Source organism: Helicoverpa armigera, chromosome 26 (genome assembly GCF_030705265.1).
Source record: "Helicoverpa armigera isolate CAAS_96S chromosome 26, ASM3070526v1, whole genome shotgun sequence".
NCBI lineage: Eukaryota > Metazoa > Arthropoda > Insecta > Lepidoptera > Noctuidae > Helicoverpa > Helicoverpa armigera.
Window position 1 is genome coordinate 6,480,200 of NC_087145.1, and position 22,553 is coordinate 6,502,752.

Genomic DNA, 22,553 nt, shown 5'->3' on the forward strand with positions numbered 1-22,553 from the left:
TTACGTAATAATATGTTCGTTTGTAGTCGCAACATGGCCGCTCGCATGGAGAATTCTCCCAGTGTCCACCGATGATCCTTCATGTCAACCCATCTATTCACTGCCCACTATTTTTTAATAATCGTTTGTACGTGACCCATCGTTGTAAACTTGTAACCCGACACTGCCACATGCTACTGTATTCATACGAAATTAGGGCTGCATATAACAATTCTTAAATGACCCGTGACTTCCAACAAAATGCTTGAAGAATAGAGGTCAAAATAAAATGGGTTTGTGTCAGAGACAAGGAGCAAAAGAATGTGACGAATTTGTAACGCGATACTAAACGCATGCCTGTGTCAATGCTTTCTTAAAAAAAAACACATGTTCTCGGTCCGCGGGCTTTATTTAAAATTTCAAATATGGAATGTTGATTAGCATTAGGTAAGATGTTATCTTGATATTATTTGTGTTTTACGTATTATAAGTTGAATTTGAACACCGTTTACGCAATAGAAATATTAAATAACGTATTAAAACCGTGTGAGATTTGAATTTAAACCTATGAATGTGTAAATGATTAAAAGTAACGTTTATTTTATGCAACATTGTGGGCGTTAAGCTATATTATTTGAAAAATACTGGTCATCTGCATAAAGTGGGTACCACTAATTGAATGTATGAAAGACATATGAATGCGATTAGTCTTACAATTACTCAACAAATCGCAAGATCGCATCTGTTGGGGCTGGCCGTCACTTGGACACTCATTAATCTGTTGTCCGACGTACTGGTGACAAACACACTAATAATAACCTGTGTGTTTTCTCAGCTTTTAATACTCTACACAAATATTTGTTTATTGACTTTTTGCTAATATTAGACGACTGAAGTTACACTTCAAAGTTATTTTAGAAATTAATTTATGAAGCGAACCTACCTATAGCGAATAACCTATCTTGCTTAAGGAAATATGTTAAATAACTTCAAAATACCTAGGAATATGTAAATAAACAGTACCAAATAAGTATGAGTCTTTAGTACAATATTAAAAATTTATTGCATTTGTCTGTACAATATTCAATATCCATTGTATGGCTTTAATTAGTGCTTAAAACTTACATCATAAAAGGTTTTATTGCTAGATAAACTCTTTGGCAAGTTAATTTCTTATATGCAATAAACAACACATGTAATAGGTCTACAGTAAACTTAATCGAAGTTTTCAGTTAATAGCATATCAATAAGTAATATTGGTATTTTGTGTACCTACACTTATTATCCTATTAATCATAAATGCTTAAGTAGAATTGTCTATCTGTCTCGCTTTCACGCTAAAGCTACTGAACCGATTAAAATTTCTGTACAAGATAGCCAAGAACCTAAGAGAATGATGAAATGACGTATACATACAGGCTAGACGATTATCATCAATAAATCCGTCACCATGTAGAACAAAAACAGAATCAAATTGATCACCTCTTCTCTAAAATCGGTAAAAAATCATCTTCATAAAACTGTAGCAATTAATAAGGATTCTAAAGCTCATGTATATTCTCGAAAGAAATACATAATACAGAAGTGGTTCTAAAACTACCCAATTGTAACGAAACCAGTTTTCTTTGACGTCCGCCATTAGGAGATTTTTATGGCCTAAGAGCAAATGAGCGAGCAGAACAGTGAGTCAAGAAACCTATGTAACATCATACATAATACCGTCTTGTGGAAATTTACTTAGAACCAACTTTTCGTGTCATCATCTGCCTAGCCTTTTCTCGACTATATTGGGGTCGGCTTCCAGTCTAACTGGATGCAGCTGAGAACCAGTGTTTTATGACTGACTCTGACCGTTTTGGTGAGACCGATTGACAGACTTTCTGGCTTCTTGAGAGAAAGACTGCCAAACGAATTTTGACAGAAGCTTCGTATAAATTATGTCCAATCTTTAATCGTTAACCATCGGATAGATCGTTTATGGAAATCCACAGTAAATCCTTTAAATAACAATGTCATACCAAATACTGTAAGCTTTCAAATATACTAACAGAAATTTCAGCCGCACCTCAACAACGAGATGGGACTCACATAGCAAAATCGTAAAATACGTCATAAAAACGATACCTAAACAGGATCCCATTACAAGAGCCGAGTTGCCATTCTCAGTTTAACTGTTACCCGTCAGTTTACTACTCCGGTTATATCCTATTTACTGACAGAGTTTTGTTGAAATTACATTTTGTTGCCGTTTTATGGTCACACAATTTATATTATTCTTAATATTCCACACAGCGTAATTCTTAGTGTTTTGGATTGAATGAAATTGATAGGTCTTCCTTCATGTTGTATTTAATAGAAAGCATTTGTAAAAAACAGCTATGAACCTGCTTTGTGGCCAATAATCAAGTAAAAACAAAAAATAATTTCAAAATTCAAAACAACTTGAAAAGAACAGCTGGCTGCAAAGATTAAACTTTTTGAAATCGGAACAATTCGCGTCTGTTTCAGTTGATGACGTCACCCGACAACTTTTATAAATGGAAGCCTTAACAATTTCTTCTCTGTATGCAGAATGAATTTGTATAGCTAAGAAAGTATTAAATATTTCCTTGTACGTACAGCCACATTGTTAAACACACACATAAAAGATTGTCAACAATCAGTCCACATCTACATAAGCCATAATGTTTGCATTGTGTACCGCCGCCACTAATGAATGCGAGTCCGATGTCGATTATCGTACCGCGCGATATCGACCCGAGAATCGATTAGAATCGCTACGGAATATATGAATTTTTCATAAAGTATCGAGTAATTGGTTAAAACATGTTTGTGTAATGTATTAGGCACGGTAGATTGATTTGTTAGCAAAAAATATGTTGAGGGGATTTAACTTGTTTGTGTTTAGTTCCTGAGTGGAATAAATCAATAATATATCCGATTGCCACACGGACTTGAGAAATATGAAGTTAGAAGGCGAGTCAGCCATTTTTATATGGCAGAGGGAACTTTCGCGTTCTTAAGCATAGAGCAAATAAAAAAGGGGGTTTTGTCTGATCGGTGTTCGTACTTTGAACGATAAATGGTCTTACTTATAGACATTTCTTAAAAGTGGAGGTCTTCAAAAAAAACAGCGTTAAGTAATTCATCGTGTGGTCATATTTTATGTTGTTATACATTGTTAACTTTTTGTCCCATATCACTAGCATGAAGTAGTACCATAGATTAGTGTAGTCATCTTTTTATTTGTCTATGATCCATCTACTTTTTTGTCAGACTGAATTTATTTTTAGAAGTGTAATCTCGGTTAATTGAAATTGATAAGTGAGTGTTATCTCTAAAGAAAAATTAATAAGCATAAAAATCTAAGAACTAATTTTGGAAACACTTTTTTTTAATACTCTCTGTTCATCGGAGAGGAAGACAAAATTAAATAATTGATTATTACAATTTCGATTGATACCTAACAGGAAAATACTGAAACAAAATTGATCTTCCAATAGTTCAGGAGTTAAAAATGTCAATAACAAAAACATTAGTTAAGAAACTCCGTACTAAAGATAAACTCACAATTTATCAAAAACAAAAATATCGTTTATTTACTTATCAGGGGACTAATTAATTAATCCGGTTGCCAAGAGTTGTAGATAAGTTATCATAATTAGTTTTGAAAACATCTGAATATATGAAAAAAAAATCTTTGAAGTCGTTCCAAAGAATTTGTTCTTACAAGACAAGTTTCTTTAGACAATAATTATGTAGAAACAATTAAAATTTAAAGATGAAAGACAACAGTTTAACTCAAGAATATACAGCGTTTAAATCACAGATAAAATACAGCTTATTTGAATTGAATTCAATGATAACTCGCATTTGCGTATTTGATCTAGAATTCCGAGATGAACTGCATAGATTTGGCTAAACTTTCTACGGTAGAACTTGCTTGTCAGGGAAACTAGACACTGCAAAATATATATGATATAACTAATATATAAAATAAAATACTGAGAAACTCCTCCTGTTTTTGAAGTCGGTTAATAAAAAGCTGTGATGTGTAATCCTCAGACAGAAATTATTTCTGAATTGACCTATTTTTATATCGCAATTCATCTTAGTCATCGCTCATATTTTTTTGACTATTTTTATCTTTCAACATCTGAAACTAATTGTGGGATTTTAAAGCAACGATATTTAAATCTCTAGTTTTGTTCCCAGAATTTTCGATAATGTGTAATTTCACCTTTACCTATTATCGTCATCTATTGATACAAAGTTAAGCAGACTATAGTTATGGTTTGTTGTGACAGCATAATAAAAAACCTGTCAGTCTACGTACTTCAAAATTTAAATCTAGTTACAGACCTATTTATATACAGAAATAATTCCATGGTTCCAAATATTCGCAACTGAATACTAAGAAACTCCAAATATGTAAGAAGAACATTTAGATATAAAATCTGTCATATCTTGGCAAATGTCACACATGAGAACCGATAAAAAACGAGTTCAGGTATTTCACAGATAAAACATAATAAACAATAAAATATATTATATTTTTGTAAATTCAGTACTGATGCAATATTATAAATGTGATCACAATAACATTATTAAGTATTACATATATTTATTGTAAAAGATTATTTATGTATTTTAAAAGTTTGTATGATACGACCAGGTCAATGTTACACACGGTAGGGTTCAAAGGAATTTTAGAATAAGTGTAAATACAAGTACAATTCGAAAACTCTAGCAATTCCCACAGTTTCATCCCGTCCGGTCTTCCTGTACCCGGACAAAATATAAGCCTTTGTTACTCGGAGATATTCTAGCTTCCCAGCAGTGTTTTTCAAATCGGTTCAGTAGTTTCAGAGTTTTTAGGGTACAAACAAACAAATCAGTGTTTCCTCTACTAAGAATGGAAGAGACAGATTAACAATAAATACGTAACTTTGAGGTCGTTACCCTGAAAACAATAAAAATAATCTTATCATCGCTTTGCTTTGTGAGATTTTAATTCTTAGGCTTAATTATGCGTATGTCTTAAGTACTGTGTAATTTATAGTGCTTGTCAAATAAGTATGCTCCTCAAAATTCAGTCATTTGTTGTCTGGCCTAAACAGGAGAGTTTCGTTCGTACATTTTGTCTCTAAGTCACCTTGTAGCTAATTTTTGACGAATACTTTTTGTCTTTACGTATCCGACTAATAAATAAAAAGACCAAGGTCCTCTGAAACCTGGCTAGAACTTTTCGAAGCTTCTCTAAAACAAAATTCGTTTCAAACCTCAAAAATTCGAAAAAGAACACAAGCCCTCCAATTTCTACCATAAAGAAAAAAAAACTAGACATATAAGTAGTTGTCACCGTATTCTTACGTGTCATATAATACAGTATATTCTTTCTATTTGGTTTGTAACCCTATCCGTATTGTCATGCATAGCTCAGGCCGGGCGTGTCCGCCGCCATTATTCATATCGCCTCACACCTTACATACCTGACAAATGCGACCGCATAGGAACGCACGCGCATTCGCGTTATGCATCGTGGTGATAGAGATTTTAGTTTTAATTTGTGTATTTTTTGCGGAATAAGTTGGTCAACAAAAAAATGACACTAACAAGATTATGCCAACGGTATCACCTTGTTTCCGTGGGGACTACCTCACGCACCCGGATAAAAGTAGCCTCTAGCCATAAATGGGCTATCTAACACTGAAATAAAGTTTCAAATAGCACTTTGCACATAACATTACACTGTACATTCCAGCAAAAAATCTTCAACGCTATAATATAAATTAACTCCTCTCAGATTAGTATTGTAAATTGGACAGACACATCTCCTTCCCGAAACGATTTCCTATATGAAAGATCTTACATGCATTAAATACAGTAAGTTGCTTCTAAACAATGCCCGCCATTTTTATATCAGTCTCACTCACGTTTGAGTCACGTTAGAGATAACCCATGAGGTCAAGAGATTGTGTAAATAACTATGAACGTCTACGTCACTATTATAATGGGCAATCATTTGATCTGACTCAATTATCTGGCTGAATAATATTTTACTCACAAAAGACTTTTTTTCAAGACGGAATCTCGCTTACTGACTAAAGCCCAGCAATGTTGCTTTTTGATTGAAGTCCCTTCATGTACCAGGTTGGTGGTGAGGCTGGGAGGATAAAACTCCTAATAATTAGGGATGAAAATTAAATTTGGATCAGGGCAATGATGTTATTGTAGTATGTATTATATGTTGATGGAGAGGTAGGGGTGGACCAGGGAAAATATGGATTGATTGCCAAAAGATGACCTGTAAGCGATTTAGGATCTGCGTTGATAAAAGATCTAGCAAACACCAATACTTAAAACTAATAATATTTATTTTTATTGCAATTACAATCGTGCAAAAAATATTCTACCCAGACCACCTACGGCAGCTGTCGATCTTCCTAACAGAGTTTGATGATCTACATAAACTGCCGGATATCAACTATGATAATCACGTATGATTAATACATATTTTAATCATTATACGAAGGTGTTTTATATGAACCCCATAGATTGATACTTTATAATATTATCGCGTATACTTCCGAGGTCGTTACATATACCTAATACACTTTATAGTGCTGTAAATATTATGTTACTTTATATCATTAGATACAGAACTGATAAGTAGATTTTTATAATCTTATGACATTGTTATATTTCTATGTAAAAAACCAGCTATTTCCCGCGGTTTCATCGACGTCCCGAGGGAATTAATGTAGCCTATCACATTGCCCAGTAAAGCTAAAAAGGCTACCCAGCTTTCTTCTGATACAAGAATGTTACGATACGACAATTCAGATTTTAGACAATTGAGATTAGCCCCTACAACGGCAACGTCACAAAATTACAAACTTTACATCTTAATAATGTATTAATATAGTATGCTATGTAGATCATTATCATCGTCATCATAAAGTGCTGAAAGACGTCAAACGATGATGGACATACGCCATTCCATACAACACTGTAATTTATGTTGCTCTCATAAATTATACATCGATATCAAGCACTATGACGATTATAAAATTATGTAATGAAATTATTTTTGAAGATATTTATAACGCAAGGCAATATTAATTTGCTACAGTCAAACGATCAGTAAGTCGTCAACATAGATTTATGGTTACCAAGAAATAGTAAAATACACGTAATATACAATACATTTACTTGAATTGTTCCTTATTCAATATTTTCCGAAGAGTTTTCTTAGCGTCACTTGGCTCGCAGCCAAGAGGGCTTGTTGACGTCCACTTGACAAGGAGCTTGACCTAAAAGATGTGTCACACGGCGATACAGCCACAATTCTTGCCAACCTATCGCATATTCTCAAGTCTCCAATATCAACCTTAATGATCAAGAAATAAGGAAGCTCCAACAGTAATATACACTCTTGTATTATATTTAGATCCTCTCCTAATTAGTGGCTTACTGTTTCTAAATTGTATGGCATCATAATTCAACCTAGACCTTGATTACGAACCCAAGACCACGAACCGACTATTCAAATGACACTAATGAACCCTTTTCTTCTTTACAGATGCAATCCAACGCAAAATATAACGGAACACCTCAACCTTAGGCATTTTAAGTTTAACCTGACAAAAGTTATCTGTGATCTCATTTTAGTTTAGTAAAAAAAAACAATCGCCTAAATTAGTTACGAGTACATAAGTGAAAAAAAAAAAACATTAGACTGAACAAACAAATGTCAATCCGGCGCGAAGGACCGTGAAGTTTGAATTTGGAAACAGACAAAATGGCGGTTCAGTGAGTGGTCATGGATGACAGATAGTGGATAGGTTGTGGTGTTAGTGGATGGGATAATGGAAGTTGGGGCGTTGGGTTCGTGAAAATGCCGCATGCTCATTCGAGTTCGGCGGCGAGCTCGGGCGGCGACGACCTGGGCTCCACTGATGAGGTCAAGGTCTTCAAAGACGAAGGCGACGGAGAAGACGAGAAGCGGAGCTCCGAGAATTTACTTGAAGAGAAGTCCAGTCTAATCGATTGGACGGAAAGTGAGGTGAGTGACTTTCAACTTTATTCTTTAGGTGTTAGGTCATTGTTTACATTATCAATAGTTTCTAATTACAAATTCGTGCTCCAATTCGAATTTTGAATCGCAACGTCATCCAAAAATATGCACATTTGAATTTGGACTTCTGATTTGTATTTGGAGCGCAAACGATTGGCGAGTACCGTCAAATGTGGATCACGTCATAAGCCTAGGTATTGGGACATACGCGGTAGACGTTATTTGGTTCTAGCACTTCATTACGGATGCACATGAGGCATTTATTCTGCGGATATCGCTATTGGCAAGCCGTAGTAACCGTCATACCGCAGTACAAATTACAGGAATTGTATTTCAATACATTGTTAACAGACACGTTTGCTGACATCGCTGAAATATTTTGCTTTACCATATTTTATGAAACGGATTCAATTTTATATTACTTCATACACTTTATGCGAGGAAAATCGGTTTGTTTTTTTGTGTGGTTGTATTTCATTTTCTGGTTTGCATGCATGGGCCCTCCAATATTGTCTGCACTTCTGATTTGTTAGATTTCACCCTTATGTTTAATGTGATGTGTGTTGTGTATCTCTCCAGATGCGACTTTGCATGACACTTTTCATCCTTTTGACACCATAATATACTGTATACTTCTTCATTCTTATCACCACATATCTATCATTAAAATCGGTTCAGTATTTTTGGCGTAAAAGCGCGACCTTGTCCTCCATAATATTAGTACGGTTAACAAGACGGTTGCTAGTAGATTTCTGAGGTTTTAGGCCATATCTCTGCACTATAAGCTGAAAAAATAATAGTGTAATACTATCCAAATATAACTTTAACTGCTTGATAAAAAAACTGGTATTCGTCATTACGTCAGCAAATACTGAGAATTAGTTAATGTAATCAAATCTCATTCGTATTACTTGACATAACGATAGTGATCAAGATAAGCTTATTGTGTTACTATTTTGTTGTTATTTTATCATTGTTTATTCATTTATGTATGCTATTTACATTTTGGAATAAGTGCTTAGAGAAATGTAACCTTCTTGCGTTAGAAATAGGGTGTAAATTTGATTGAAAGGGGTTGAGTGTGTGGAAGTCTGACTCCTTAATTTATGTGTTTAATTTCTTCTTCGTCGTTGTTCTTCAGTTTTTAGTATAAATGTGCATTCCATTCCATACTGGTCTATCAGATAGCTCTCATTATCTCTGCAGTGTTTATTTATTTCTCAGTTACAGCGCCTTTCATGGAATTCAACCATCTTTTCTCAGCTCTAAAATATCTCATTTTCTCGTATTTTATACTAATTGTTCTGTTTTTCAGAAAATCAAATTAACTAGTAGCTTAAATCCAAAGACATCTAATTAAATCAAGTCCCGTATTAATCGTTGGTTAACCGCAGTTTAACTACTATAACTTCCGACATTATTATTTCAAATGGTCACTTATTTACATAGTAGGTACATAGCCGAGTACATGTTTTATATGACCCATTATCTACATACAGAGTTTAGTTTAATGAAAACAAATTTAAAATTAAAATATGCGGAACACGACTTCTATTTAGACATTGTTCGTGTGAATGGTGTCTTTAAGGTGGTCTCGCCAACATAATTATTGCCTAAAAACCCTGTCGTCTTGAATTAAAAGTTTGGTCGGCGGCGACTTCATGCGGCGCTACAATTTGGCTCCATTTGTCCCACATACTGGCCCAAAAACAGTGTCCTACAAGTTAACAGCAGGTGTCAAACTCAGGTAGATGTGTATTCAACATATTCCTCGTATTAGTACTACAATGCATTCAAATACCATCACAATATATTCAACTGCACTGAATTCTATTCACGCAAACATTGCCACCGGTACCAATATCAACTTACAATGAAATATCGAACTTATTATGTGCGCATCAAAGTGTACAATGGCTCAATGAAACCTCTAAAGTTATGTTCGATTGTAACCATACATTTTACTATTTGTGCTCTTACTGGATTTCACACCTCCCAATATTCCCATTTTATTGATACATTGATCTCAGTTATTGTGCAACGTTAACTTCCCATTTGTTAATGTTTTAATGGAACGATTAAATATTTAAGCGCTAGTGTCGCTTCTCCTTTTCATAATACACGATAAGGTCCGCTTCACGCTATTAAATGGGCTCGTAAAGCACGACTTTTTACACCTTCGAAAATTCTTAAATATTCATAAGTTGACGCGCGGTAAATGAACTCATTATTGTACAATTCGATGGGTAGATTAACATCGCAGGCCGTAATAAGTCAACCACTCAATTATCTGTGCCGCTACCACGAACATGAGATGTCGAGATGTACAGATAGACATGTCTTTATAATCGCAAATTGCCCGTAAAACAAACAAAAACAAGGTGGAGAACCGAGACGAAACACCATCCAAAACACCAATTGTTGAGGCGCCCTCAAAAACCCATACAGGTACCGAACGTTTCCGAAAATCATAAAATATTGTATTCCGAGCCGACATAAATTACTTTATTCATTGTATTATTTCCGAAAACTCTATTATTCGCTAGAGGGGTCCCGTACAATGACTTCTACCTGCGTTCAGGTATTTCTTATAATAAACACAAACTCCCACTGCTTTTGTCGAATTTACCTGTCGGCCGGTGAGGCGAGGGTGTGCAAACATCACCGAACACCTACGAACAGACCAAAATACAAGATGCAGCGTCCTTTTCTTTGTCATATGCTCTTCAAATTGCGGAAGAGAGATGCAGCAATGATTTGTAGAGGATTCCCAACGCCTTACAATCACGCTGGGTATAAATATTGGATTATACTTAGGTGCAATTCTCGTGTATGTCATAATAGCATCGATTATTGTACGTGATGCCATTACAATACACATTGTACGTTCAATTTTCGTTCGACGTTTCGATTTCTTTTAGATTACAGTGTCTGTGTTCGTGAATTGGATTTGATGCGAGATTTTTTACGCCTGCTTGCCTTTTCGATATGTTTCTTTTAATGATTTTGTTGTTCTGTTTATTTGTTGTTTATTACTTTTTCGATTGTTGGTCAAATATTTTCATTTATGTTTGCTATTGAATTGAAGCTCTTTATATTATAAGCTTTATCATAACATTGCTACACATAAAACGAGCTTGAACATACGCTTACACATGTTAAAGTTCTCAGATATTTACCTATAAGAGGCAGGCTAATCCATTCTAGAAAATTGCTGCCTTTTAACGACATCCAATATCTTAAATTGACCATTTAACCACTTTTTAGCCCTTTTAAAGTGTATGTTAGTTGATGAGGCTGGACATTGAGATGCCTTTCACTAGGCTGCAGAAAAAGTCAATGGCTTAGCGATTTCCGTTGTGGTCTGCGCACGTATCAAATGGTCTGGCCAACATAGTTGACCATCTAGAGATGTTAGGCTTCCGTTCTTACAAGTGTGTCTAGATTTCTTGGGTTTCAAGATTTAAGTTCTGGTTGGAGATTTTAGAATTTGAGATATCGATGCGACATGAAAGTATGATTGTATGAAGCATGAAGTAACTGTGAAAAAAATATATATTGATTTGGAATGTAATCCTATCTATCCAAAATCATTGAAAGACTTGGAAGCTTTGAAGTTGGTGATTCTAATAAGAAACAAACTCTTCAGAAATACAACAATGATTCACACGAACCATACATAAAATTAGAAGCATTAATATCATAAAAGAGATACATCAACGCTCGCCCAAGCTACCCTCAAAATAAGATAAGCTACCCACATTCGCTACATAGTCTGGTTGGGTCTATATTTAGCCAACAACGCGTTCTTGTCTCGCTGGTCCGCTTCCGGCCATTCCCTTACTCTTAACCAGAGAGTGTTCCTGTAAATATCGCACATTTTATGGCCACACTTGTCGCCAAACACTGTTTCGCTGCTGCAAATAGGTGCAACGATCCAAGTTGATGGCCGAGGTGTGAGGTTAGGATCGAAATACGGCAAATTAAACGCTATATTTAGAAAGGGGACATCACAAAGTTGAAGATGATGCTAATATTTTTGATGGTATGGATAAAGCCTCTGAATTCATAAAAGAGGAAAAAGTCAGTTTTAAAATTAAAGAGTGACACGATCGCCACCAAAATAATTAACGAAATTAATTAAACATAATCCACATTGTAACCGATATTCGTGCTTTTCAACTAAAGTATAACTTTAAACGCGTCGATAAAACTGAATTTTCGTTTCGCAAAACTGCGTCCAGTCCCAGTTTTAATAACGAGTCCATTATAAATAATTTAATCAACGTATTGCCGATGCCATATACCACATGTGCTGGCAAATTAAAATTTATAACACTATAAACCACTCTACAGTTTTAATGGCTCCTTAACTCAACAAATCCTTATATTAATTCGGCCTTGTTGGTATATTTAGATGATTAGTGTTCATTAATGCGTACGGAGTGGTCATTTAAATTTCGATCTAGAACTTAGATTATTTAGAGATTGTTTCCAAGCTTCAGTATACTAAATTACCGTAACATCGCTTCTATATCTTATTAGAATAGAATCACGTGGTGAATAGACTCTTGTTTGAAAGTTTTGGAGTAAGTTTGAATGAATCGCACAAATATATCAACGAAAACAAACATAGACTTCAAGACCCTTAAAAGTTCTCAATTCAAAAGATTTTTTCTAAACTCGTCAATAGATCGGATGTTTTCTCAAACTTACTAAATGAAGAATCTTAACTTTGCAATCGTCTTTGTCAGTATGTCTGCAAAGACTTGACCACATGACACAGGTCTTCATAAACACTTGATCTTTAAACCGTAAATCCTATACGTCAGCATAAATGAATAATCTTCGTTACTAACAAAGCCTCAGGGAGCAAGTTTATTAAATTAACGATTCAGTATGCGGTCACCTGGCAGTAATAGACGGGAGATAAGACAAATAAAACGTTTATGATGGATACGGTCACAGTATTATGATTGAACTCATCTACAATTCAATGACAATCTATCTTTAGTCTTAGGGTCTCTTCATAAGAAACTATCAATATTTTACTATCTATTTTAGAGTTCGTTTCATTTGTAACGTCTTCGCCTAAACCATCTTTGGCATCCTATAGCTTATAATCAACTTTCGAGCCTTCTTCCTTCTTTTCCTTTTCTTTTTTCTGTCCAAAATATTTTGAAAAAGTTTAATGACAATAAGGTCTACTATAATATAATTAACCAAGCTATCTTTTCTAATGATTATTGTGTCAATTTCAACAAAATAAACAGATGCGTGAATGTTGTATTAATTTACATCGGTCAACCACGAAATGTGTAGCTCAGTTTACATGTATCACCAATTATATGCGAAAACCAATATGAATTAGGAAAGTATTTGATTACATTGGGTCAGCGAGTGCCAAAAGCTATTGAAACGAATATAATATTCTTCAAACTATAATGATTACATCTGAATGTACTGATATCTTGAAATAATCGTTCCGTGATAGGTTGTATGTATGGTCTTCTTAAATCATTTAATAAGTTTTACCTAGACAAAACGCAGTTATGTTATTTTGTTCTTGTTGTACAATAAGCAATTTTACTGTCGAATTTCATCAAAATCCATCAAACCGTTTATACATGAAATAGTAGCGAACTTAAATACATTTAAATTGTATCATTACCTGTCCTGAGTCTGGGCAGTATCGCATCTAGTCTTGTTTTCCATATCACTAAGACTGATCTGTTCTCTTACTTCTATCATCAGATCAACTTCATCAATACCATGTTCCCCATCAAACCCAACACCATAAACGAGGCTTTACGAATTATTAATTTCTACATCCATATTTGCTGCATCGCGTGGGTTTAAACTTGCCTACTTCCTAATTACGATATGATGATAGGTGTCTCGCACGTGGGCTGTTGCATTGGCCTGCATAGCTGCTGCAGCCGTGAAGGTATGCTGCCTTGATTCATAAGTAATAGGGAAAGCTTTTACTGTTTACGTTCATGGATTTTCTAGTGTTCTTGGATTTGATTTGTCATGTTTTTGCCAAGGATTTGTTACCCCTTCTTGTGGTTTTCACTCTTTCTATTAGACCTCTCTAACCTTATCGTTAGATAATAGGGGTTAAAGTATGAAATTGCCGATTTGTACTGAAAACCTAAATTGTATTTTTTTTTAAATTTTTAACAAACTTATTTAATCAAAATAGTTGCCATTATTATCTATACATTGCGGTCATCTAATAAGAAGGTCATTTATGCCTTTACGATAGAACTCTGAGGATCTAGACTGCACAAACAGTGTGAAAGAATTTTGTTCTGCCTCCTGGGAAGAAACTTCTTGTGACGTAGATAATTGTCCAAATCACAAAAAAAAATGGTCGTCCGTTAGAGCAAGGTCTGGCGAATATGGAGGAAGACGAATAGTTTCCAACTGCAGTTCCTGAAGAGTTAAAACGGTTTATTTTGCTGTGTGAGGCCTCGCGTTGTCATGGAGCAATAGCGGTGAAGGTCGATTCATGAGTCGTGGCTGTTTTACTGCTAATTTTTTCCACATTATTCGGTGTTCGGCTGGGTATCTGGGTAGTTTGACTAGGATCGGCGTTCACCGTCTCTCTTAATTTCTCGTTAATCACCTGTCAGGCGGTCTTTCTCATGGCTCGTTCTTCAAGTCGAAGTTTCCACCACGAAAGCGTTTAATCCAAAATCGCACGGCGCGTTCTTTAGCAGACACCTCTTCAAATGCAGCATTGATATTGCGGGCTGTTTCTGCCGTTCAATCCCGCGTCGGAACTCATATTCAAAAATTACTCAAATTTTCGCAGTATCCATCTTTCTTGTTTAAGTTGAATAACAAAAACAATTGAACATCGATAATCAAATGTTTCACATTTTTTAAAAGAAAAACATCACAGAAACCACGTGAAAAAAGTTCCATTCGAAAACCTCAAACCATGAAGACTCTATGGCAATTCAAAAACCTACTAGAATAAAACGGCAATTTCATACTTTAACCCCTAATATTAATGGATAATTTCAATTTACAAAGAAGAAGCCACTTCCAATTGTATATGAAAAGGCATCTGATCTCTGATATATGTTTCCACACCCAATTAAGGACGCAATAATGACCACGATTGGCTGTGATGATACATTCATAATGAACACCCATGATAACTTCCAGTCAGTTAAAGCAGACTGTCAGATTCCCTGTCTCAAGTAACAAAGAGTTATAAAGTGTAGAAAGGTCAACAAACGACAAAATTCTCAAGACACATCTAGTCGCACGTCGGTTCAGCACCTTCGCGAATGCATTAGTTAAGCGGGTTTTGTGCATTTGTGTTCAACCATTTGTTGCTATTTACGAGCGCGCCGTGTTTCCGCCTGCTCCTAACATTCAATATGGTAATGACGCCTCTGTGAGGTCCACAGACATACACACGTACATCTACAGTTTACTTATATTTGGTTAACTTACTCTTTTACAAGATTCGATTAGATTATTATTTATTACACCAATAAGATCCAATAAAACAGAAAAAAGACCATTCATATAAAAATCTGCGCCTAGAAAGTAACCGTCGTTATCAACGAATCAATAATGTACTGCCCAATATCCGTGATAAGGTATCAGCTGCGCTTGTACAATCCTGAACAAAGACCACAGAATAAAATGTTACAGTAGCTTTGATTGTGCGTGCTGCGCGTTGAGGCTTCGCGTCGTGTGGACATGCCCTTATCTGTGGCGTCCACAAATGTTTGGGCTGTCACGTTATCGGAACACGGGTTGTCAGCCTTGCTCGGATTATTGGGGATAATGGCTTCGATGTTAATAATATTGATAGTAGATACTACAAATACTAAGGCAGGCACGTCAGTATCAATCTCCTGCAGTAATATTATAGGACTTAGAACTGTAATTCAGGAGTTTTGAGAACGCCTTTGTCGCTGTGTTTGTACCGTGTATTCAGCAAAACTGCATGCTGCATTATTTGTATTATGCGTGGTGTTTGGTAACGGTTTTCAGTTGTGTTTCCTGGCGATATATTTGACCAGCTATATTTTGCCAAAATCGAATATTCCTTCATGATTTAGAACTTCATACAAGACAGTGTGTTAGCTCGTAAATGCATTAGCTTCGCTTACTAACCGCATCGGCGCACATTTGATCGGATCAGATCTAGTTCCTGATATTATCAATCACGTGTTCACTTCTCACGACACCTACCGCTTAATACTGCATTAAACTAGTAATGTACTCACACTTTTAGTGTCTAAAGAATATTCGAGAGCTTAAAATCTGTGGTGAAGTTAGAAAGTCTTGCCTAAAATTGTGTTCATTATTTATGAATAGGTATGTGAAGATTAGCAGGCTTGTTTTGTACCTAACGTAGGCTTACGTAGGCATCGAAGCTTCTAGAAATGAGGTCGTGGGTAAATAAAGGTGGCGTAGGCCTGACGCCTCCCCTTTTCCTTACCTTAAGAGTTCTAACAAAATACTCCTTTGATCCTACTCACCAAAAATAATAACGATTAAACATTTTTCCTAGCCCAATAGTGTTCCACAGTTAACTGTTGTCCATAATCATTATTTAAGTTATTTTTAAACCATTCTTTGTTCGACGGTAGTCATAAAATTCGGTACATTGTTTTAGTAACGCGTAAAAACACTTTTATTGTTTCGTAAAAGTTGGTTTATATTGTCTAATGAAGCTGGTCGGCCATTGTTCTTTAAAAATAGTTAACGTTCTATGTAAAAAGCTTTTATTGACGGATCAAGATAATCCTGAAAGATTCTACGGCTATTTTTATCTTGTGATGAATAAAGATGTAGTTGAAAACAATGTTCAAATCCTTCACATTTTCATTTGAAACGTGTACGTCTGCGCAGGAAATGTACAAGTAGGAAGCTATAAAATGTCCGTCAATTGCATGTCACCATGTTCAGACAGTCACTGCGTTAGCGATTCAAACTTATAAAAGACACACGAGAGAAACTGTAAATTAAAAGCTACAAAACGAGAGGAAAACATCGTAATTAAACATTTTCCACGACGAACATTAACGAACAATAAAAACGCGAAAAACAACAAATTTCCCCATCTCGATTAAGACGTAAAATCGATTTGTTATATAGATAATCAAGTCCTCGATTAGTTCCGAAAAACATCCGATTAATCTAAATAAACTAATAGTTAATCTAGTTTTACAATCGATATAAAAGTTTAACGATACGATACTGTTTTGTGAACGTATTTATTGTGATTTAGAGTTTTTTTTCTATTCTCGTTCTTTCTGTGGTTACTCAGATTCACACTATTCTTCCATAGATTTCATGATAACATAACTGTACTTATATCATAAACAGTTCCTAGAACTTCTTACTAGTTCCAAATACGAGATCTAGACTAAGATAAAGTCTAAATGAACCAATAAATCTGGAAAGTCATAAAAGGAAGTTAAGTTACCCATATTTGGATACGCAATCGCGCCCCCCGCTTTGAAAAATAGACATAAAACATGTAGCACCATAAAATTATACCATGTGTGTACATATGGATGATTTGAGATGGAATTTTAAGGGTAAGTGCCGAAGTTCTTATATAAACAGCGGTGTTAAAAACTAAGAAAAAAGTATAGAGCTGATGCAATTCTTGTACACATTTACGTGACTACCAGTGACTACTCTACTAAAGTTTTAGGGGTTTTGGGACTTAATCTTAAGCTTCAATAGCTAATGACGTGGTTTTAAGTTTAGATGTAGTTATGTTTCTATTGATATAATATTCCTGAAGATATATCCTGGAAAGACTACTTAGTAACATCAAACTTAGAGACATCATTCAGCGAACTGAATCCCGTTAAAACTATCACCATAATCCATCTCAGCAATTTCAATTCATCATTCCACGAAATTGTAACGTCTCGCCCGTAATATGTGGTCGAGTCCCTTATCTTCGTATGCGCAGGAGCATTAGTCGGTGTTACTTTACGCTCACATAAATCGCCGGGGCTAGTCAATTATGCGTACTATAGTTATTTCGGGATGTTTAATTACCGTGCCCATGCGCAGTCGTCGCTTCACATAGCTTTACAGACGCCGTAGGGATTTTTAAATACCCACACCAATTACTGTTTATTTTACAATGAAAACTAAATCCGTTTAATTACGACGTTTTCTATTTTCAAATTTATTTGACAGCAAATTAAAGATGGCTGAATATTCATGGGAACAATGGATTGGGTTATGTTTATTCATGAATGTTTTAAATGGACATAAGTTTTTTTGTTGGTAATTTAAGATGATCTTTAGTGTCTTGCTTGTTATGTAACGAAGCGTCTTCTTTTATCTTTCAGGTCTTTTCAGTATTGTTATAAATAAAATTTACAGAAGTAATAGGTACTACCTTTATGTAAAAAGATTTCGTAGTCGAAATTCCTCGAGCGATATCGATGCTAGCGGAAATACAACTGTTTACGTCTCGAATCATCACTCGTATCTAAAACGATGCATACATCAATCTGAGCTATGCCTGAGCGACGGAAGGAACTTGGCTAGTCAGCTTTCTCTATTTAAAAATTCAAGGATCTAGAACTGCTACATCATTACATCTCGTTTGATTCAATCCATTATCGATAACGTTCCGAATCGATAACAGAATGTCGATTTAATTAAATTATCCCCACACTGTGTTCGATTTTCGAATACTGAGAATTGAATTCTTTAAATAAGACAAATGGTTTTGTTTTTTTTTTTAAGGTTGCCACAGAATATAAAGCTCGTTTAACGTGACAAAACAAAGGTTTTATCTAAATACGTTTACGAGCAGTCGGCTTAGCGGGCCAAGTTGAATTCCACAAATATTAGCTTCTGTGAGTAATCTTCAAGCTTACACATTTAGGGTGTCGGAGCATTTTTACGTCCAAATGCCGACGTTATCATACTTTTGTCAGTTTAAAATGGCGTCCTGAGATGCCTGAAAGTTACGAAATCTTTCTTTAATTAAAACTGAATGTCGACTTTAAAAATATCGAAGACCATTGTCTACTTTTACGTAGCACTTCATAAATTGTCGCGTTTTATTCGCGGTTTAAATTTAGGTGTTATTCAAAAGACCCTTTTAAGCTTTTTAGTGCCGTTGCACCGAAACAAGGGGCTGGAAGTTAGTGTGGTAGCGATAACACAAATTGCTAAATTAACTTGACGCATTCACATTCCACGCGTATTAAAAATTCGCGGTCGAAAAAGTGTCAAGAAAATTGTAGTCAATAAAAAACACGTTTCGTTTCGGACTCGCGTTTTTTTTTGCATTTTTAGTGATGTTTGCAATGGAACGCGACTGTGACCGAATCCCGTTCGCTGGAATCACTGGCCATTTGTTCGAAACAATTTCAAATTTCGAACATGAATTTCCCGCCGTGTAAACAGTCGACCCGACCCGTTGACTCATGGTCTCGAACAAATGTTATCTGTCTTCTTTTGTTTGTTTCTCGAATATCATACAGCTACGGCCAGATAGTTTGACCTCCCGCTCTCCCCGTGCCCCTATAGAATAGTACCATAATAGGGGTGTCTCTTTAACTTAACAAGGCTCAGGATAAGGTGGATCATTTATTTCTGTTGTTATTAGTATTACGTCTCTCGGTTTAGAAATGGAATGATTCTTTTCGTCGTGTTTTTATAGCTTGTAGACGTTTTTGAACTTTTTACTTAGGGTTCGTACTTACTAGGATTTTAAAACCACCATTTACTGTTAAGTATATCTCGTCCTAATAGTTACAAGAGCATTTATTTCATAGCGACCGGTATTAAAGTTTTTTTCTACTAGTGCCGAGTACTTAGATACTATTTTTATTCTAGACTAACTTATCTAGACGGCGTAGTTTAATGGGATCGCGTAAATTCTGAGTCTAATCGCAGGTGAAGCGTTTATCTAATAATTGGATGGGTGTTCATTTGCGATAACACTAGTCTTCTAGGCTATAAATCTTGATATAAGTAGGTAATTACTTGTGTAACATTAGAAGATGTGTGTACCTAATTACAGGTGTGAGAGCAATTTGCATCGTTTCAGTAAGTTATTTTAATCTTCTTATAGTATTGAGGGACTTGTGATATTATTTGGATATTTTGTAAAGGCAATTACGTCTAATCTAATTAGACAAACTGCTTACTGCTTTTGTCAATTAATAAAAAATCTATAGTATCTTTTAAGCGGACCTATAGAATAAGGAGTGTTTCGTTCCTACGAGACTCATATGTTCTATATTTAAAGCATTAAAGAGCTATTTTAAATTAATGAGTGATTCAAAAAAACATCTATAAAAAATGCAATTATAATTTTATTACTTATAGATAACAAAGTATGGAGAGAGCGTTCGGTAATATCAAAAGATTCATTATGCCATACAAGGGCTCTTTAAAAATGTCACCCATGAACCCATTTGGTATTATCGTTAATTTTACTTATTTTTATGTGAGAGAGATAGGATACAAACAGCTCATTCATAGTAATTTTTACATAATAGTAAGATAAGTCGTAGATAAAAAATATATTAAAACAGTTATTTTTAAGGACTCGCTACTTTTCACACATTTTTTATGTACCGGACAATGGCCACCTAAAACAATAAACAAAAAAATACGAATTGAGAACCACCTCCTTAGAAGTCAGAATTTGAAAGTTTACTTAATATGCCCGTCATTTAATCACATTCCGATTTTTTTGAATCTATACAGTGCTGTAAAAAAAAACTCGTAAAATAAAATCAGCCACTGTTATCAAATTAATTTTTTCAACATTGAGTCTGACGCACTGGCTGTCTGACGCACTTAGCATTAAATAGCCAATGACAATCACACGCCATTACCAGCTGGCCGTTCTGTTGTGCATAAATTGAAAAGAATTAATTTACTATGTAAATACATAGCAGAGGGCATTTTTGCACTTTATTTTACTGTGAAACTTTTTCGTTTTTTTTTTTCGGAGTATAGATTTTCTTATTCAAAAATAAGTGGAATCTCAAATCCGCTTTATCAAAATTCTCAGCGTGATACCAACTTTCTAAGTTATAGTATTAAACACTATAATTTGAGAACCATTTAAAATGTCATCTCGTGAACTCACATTCCCAATGAGTAACAAATGTGATTTTTATTTATCCAATGTGTAGTGAATGGTTCAAATGATCGTTTGTATCTTAGCATACTTTATAGGAGTAAAGTTTCGACAACGAAGATTGATTTGACCGATTAATCCCTGTCTGTGAGATGTACGCACATACACACAACTTGTACGTGTCGATTCGGGATCATTGATTGACTAATGCTAGTTTAAAAATATATTATTATCCAATTCGAAGGTCTTTTATCCACCATCACTGTTCCACAGTCAGTAACATAACCAATATTCGTACAAAAATATCTATTACACTAAAAAATAACATTAAGCAGTGTAGCAAATCCACTATGAATCGTTAAAATAAAATGCAAACGTATCGAAAACCTTTAACTCAGCATTCGGTATTAATTAACAAACTTTATCCGAAAACGAACGTCGTCTCATAAACATACGAGATACGATTGGTTTTTATAATATAAACGAGATTTTTATAATAAAAACTGAGAATAAACCGATATACACAACACCTGCTCCATCAAACACGAACGATGATCATTATGTTAATGCTCCTAAAATTCAAATTCAAGTTATCAACTCAAAAGGAACCTTAACCGTAACGCAATTTGATCCATACTCGTTTAGACGATGCGCAGTCAGGCCACAGAAAAAATTAACCGTGTCGAAACGAACAAGGTATCAAACAGGCGCCAATTATGCCAAATGAGCGCTTATTCCGTGCACCATAAATCGATATCACGCTATACTCGGAGTAACAGTTACGCCCTTAAAGGATTCGTCTCGATAAACTGTACACCGAATTGTATTTATACAATAAAGGACCTTGTTATGAAAGCTGAAAGTGTCAGAATTACGTAACGGTGGAAGCGTCTGTTACGCCCTGTTAAAACGCCCTTCGCACTAACAAGACGGACAGAGATGAATCGATGTGGTTTTTGTGAGAGCGAGTAGGGTGGAAGATAAACAGAACTCTTGAAAAACACTTGTGAGATAACAAAGGCTGGCTTCCACGAAGACGTCCAATAATTTGTCTTTTTAATTTTACGGCGGACTGCCATAGCTTTTAAATATATATTTTTTTTTGTTTCTACACGACCTCGGTCAGCTCCATTAGGTCGGGAGGCTGCGTATTGGGGAACTCATTACGACTCTTTCGCTGTGGAAATTCTTTTATGACTTATTGTTTCTATAGCCTTGCTCGGGAACGAACTACATACGTGTAAGTAATTTAAAAACCTGTAACCTTAGTTTTGTTCCCTCGGCTGTGTAAAGTTCAGTCGTTACCACAGTCAGTACTTAAACACTCTTCTTTTTCGTTGGGTTCGTAATAAAAAACTTAAGAAATACTTTACAAATAAA

General features: G+C 35.1%; 1 protein-coding gene across 9 annotated transcripts in view; it reads left to right on the top strand.

Moving 5' to 3' along the window:
- Pan (pangolin) overlaps positions 1 to 22,553 on the top strand; it is a 120,513-nt gene that overhangs the window by 9,723 nt on the left and 88,237 nt on the right. For all 9 annotated transcript variants that reach the window (XM_021329470.3, XM_021329471.3, XM_021329469.3 and 6 more), the window contains exon 2: positions 7,565 to 8,047. In XM_021329470.3, the coding sequence (XP_021185145.1) occupies positions 7,880 to 8,047 (168 nt within the window). In that variant the 5' untranslated portion in view covers positions 7,565 to 7,879. The remainder of the gene's footprint in view (positions 1 to 7,564; positions 8,048 to 22,553) is intronic.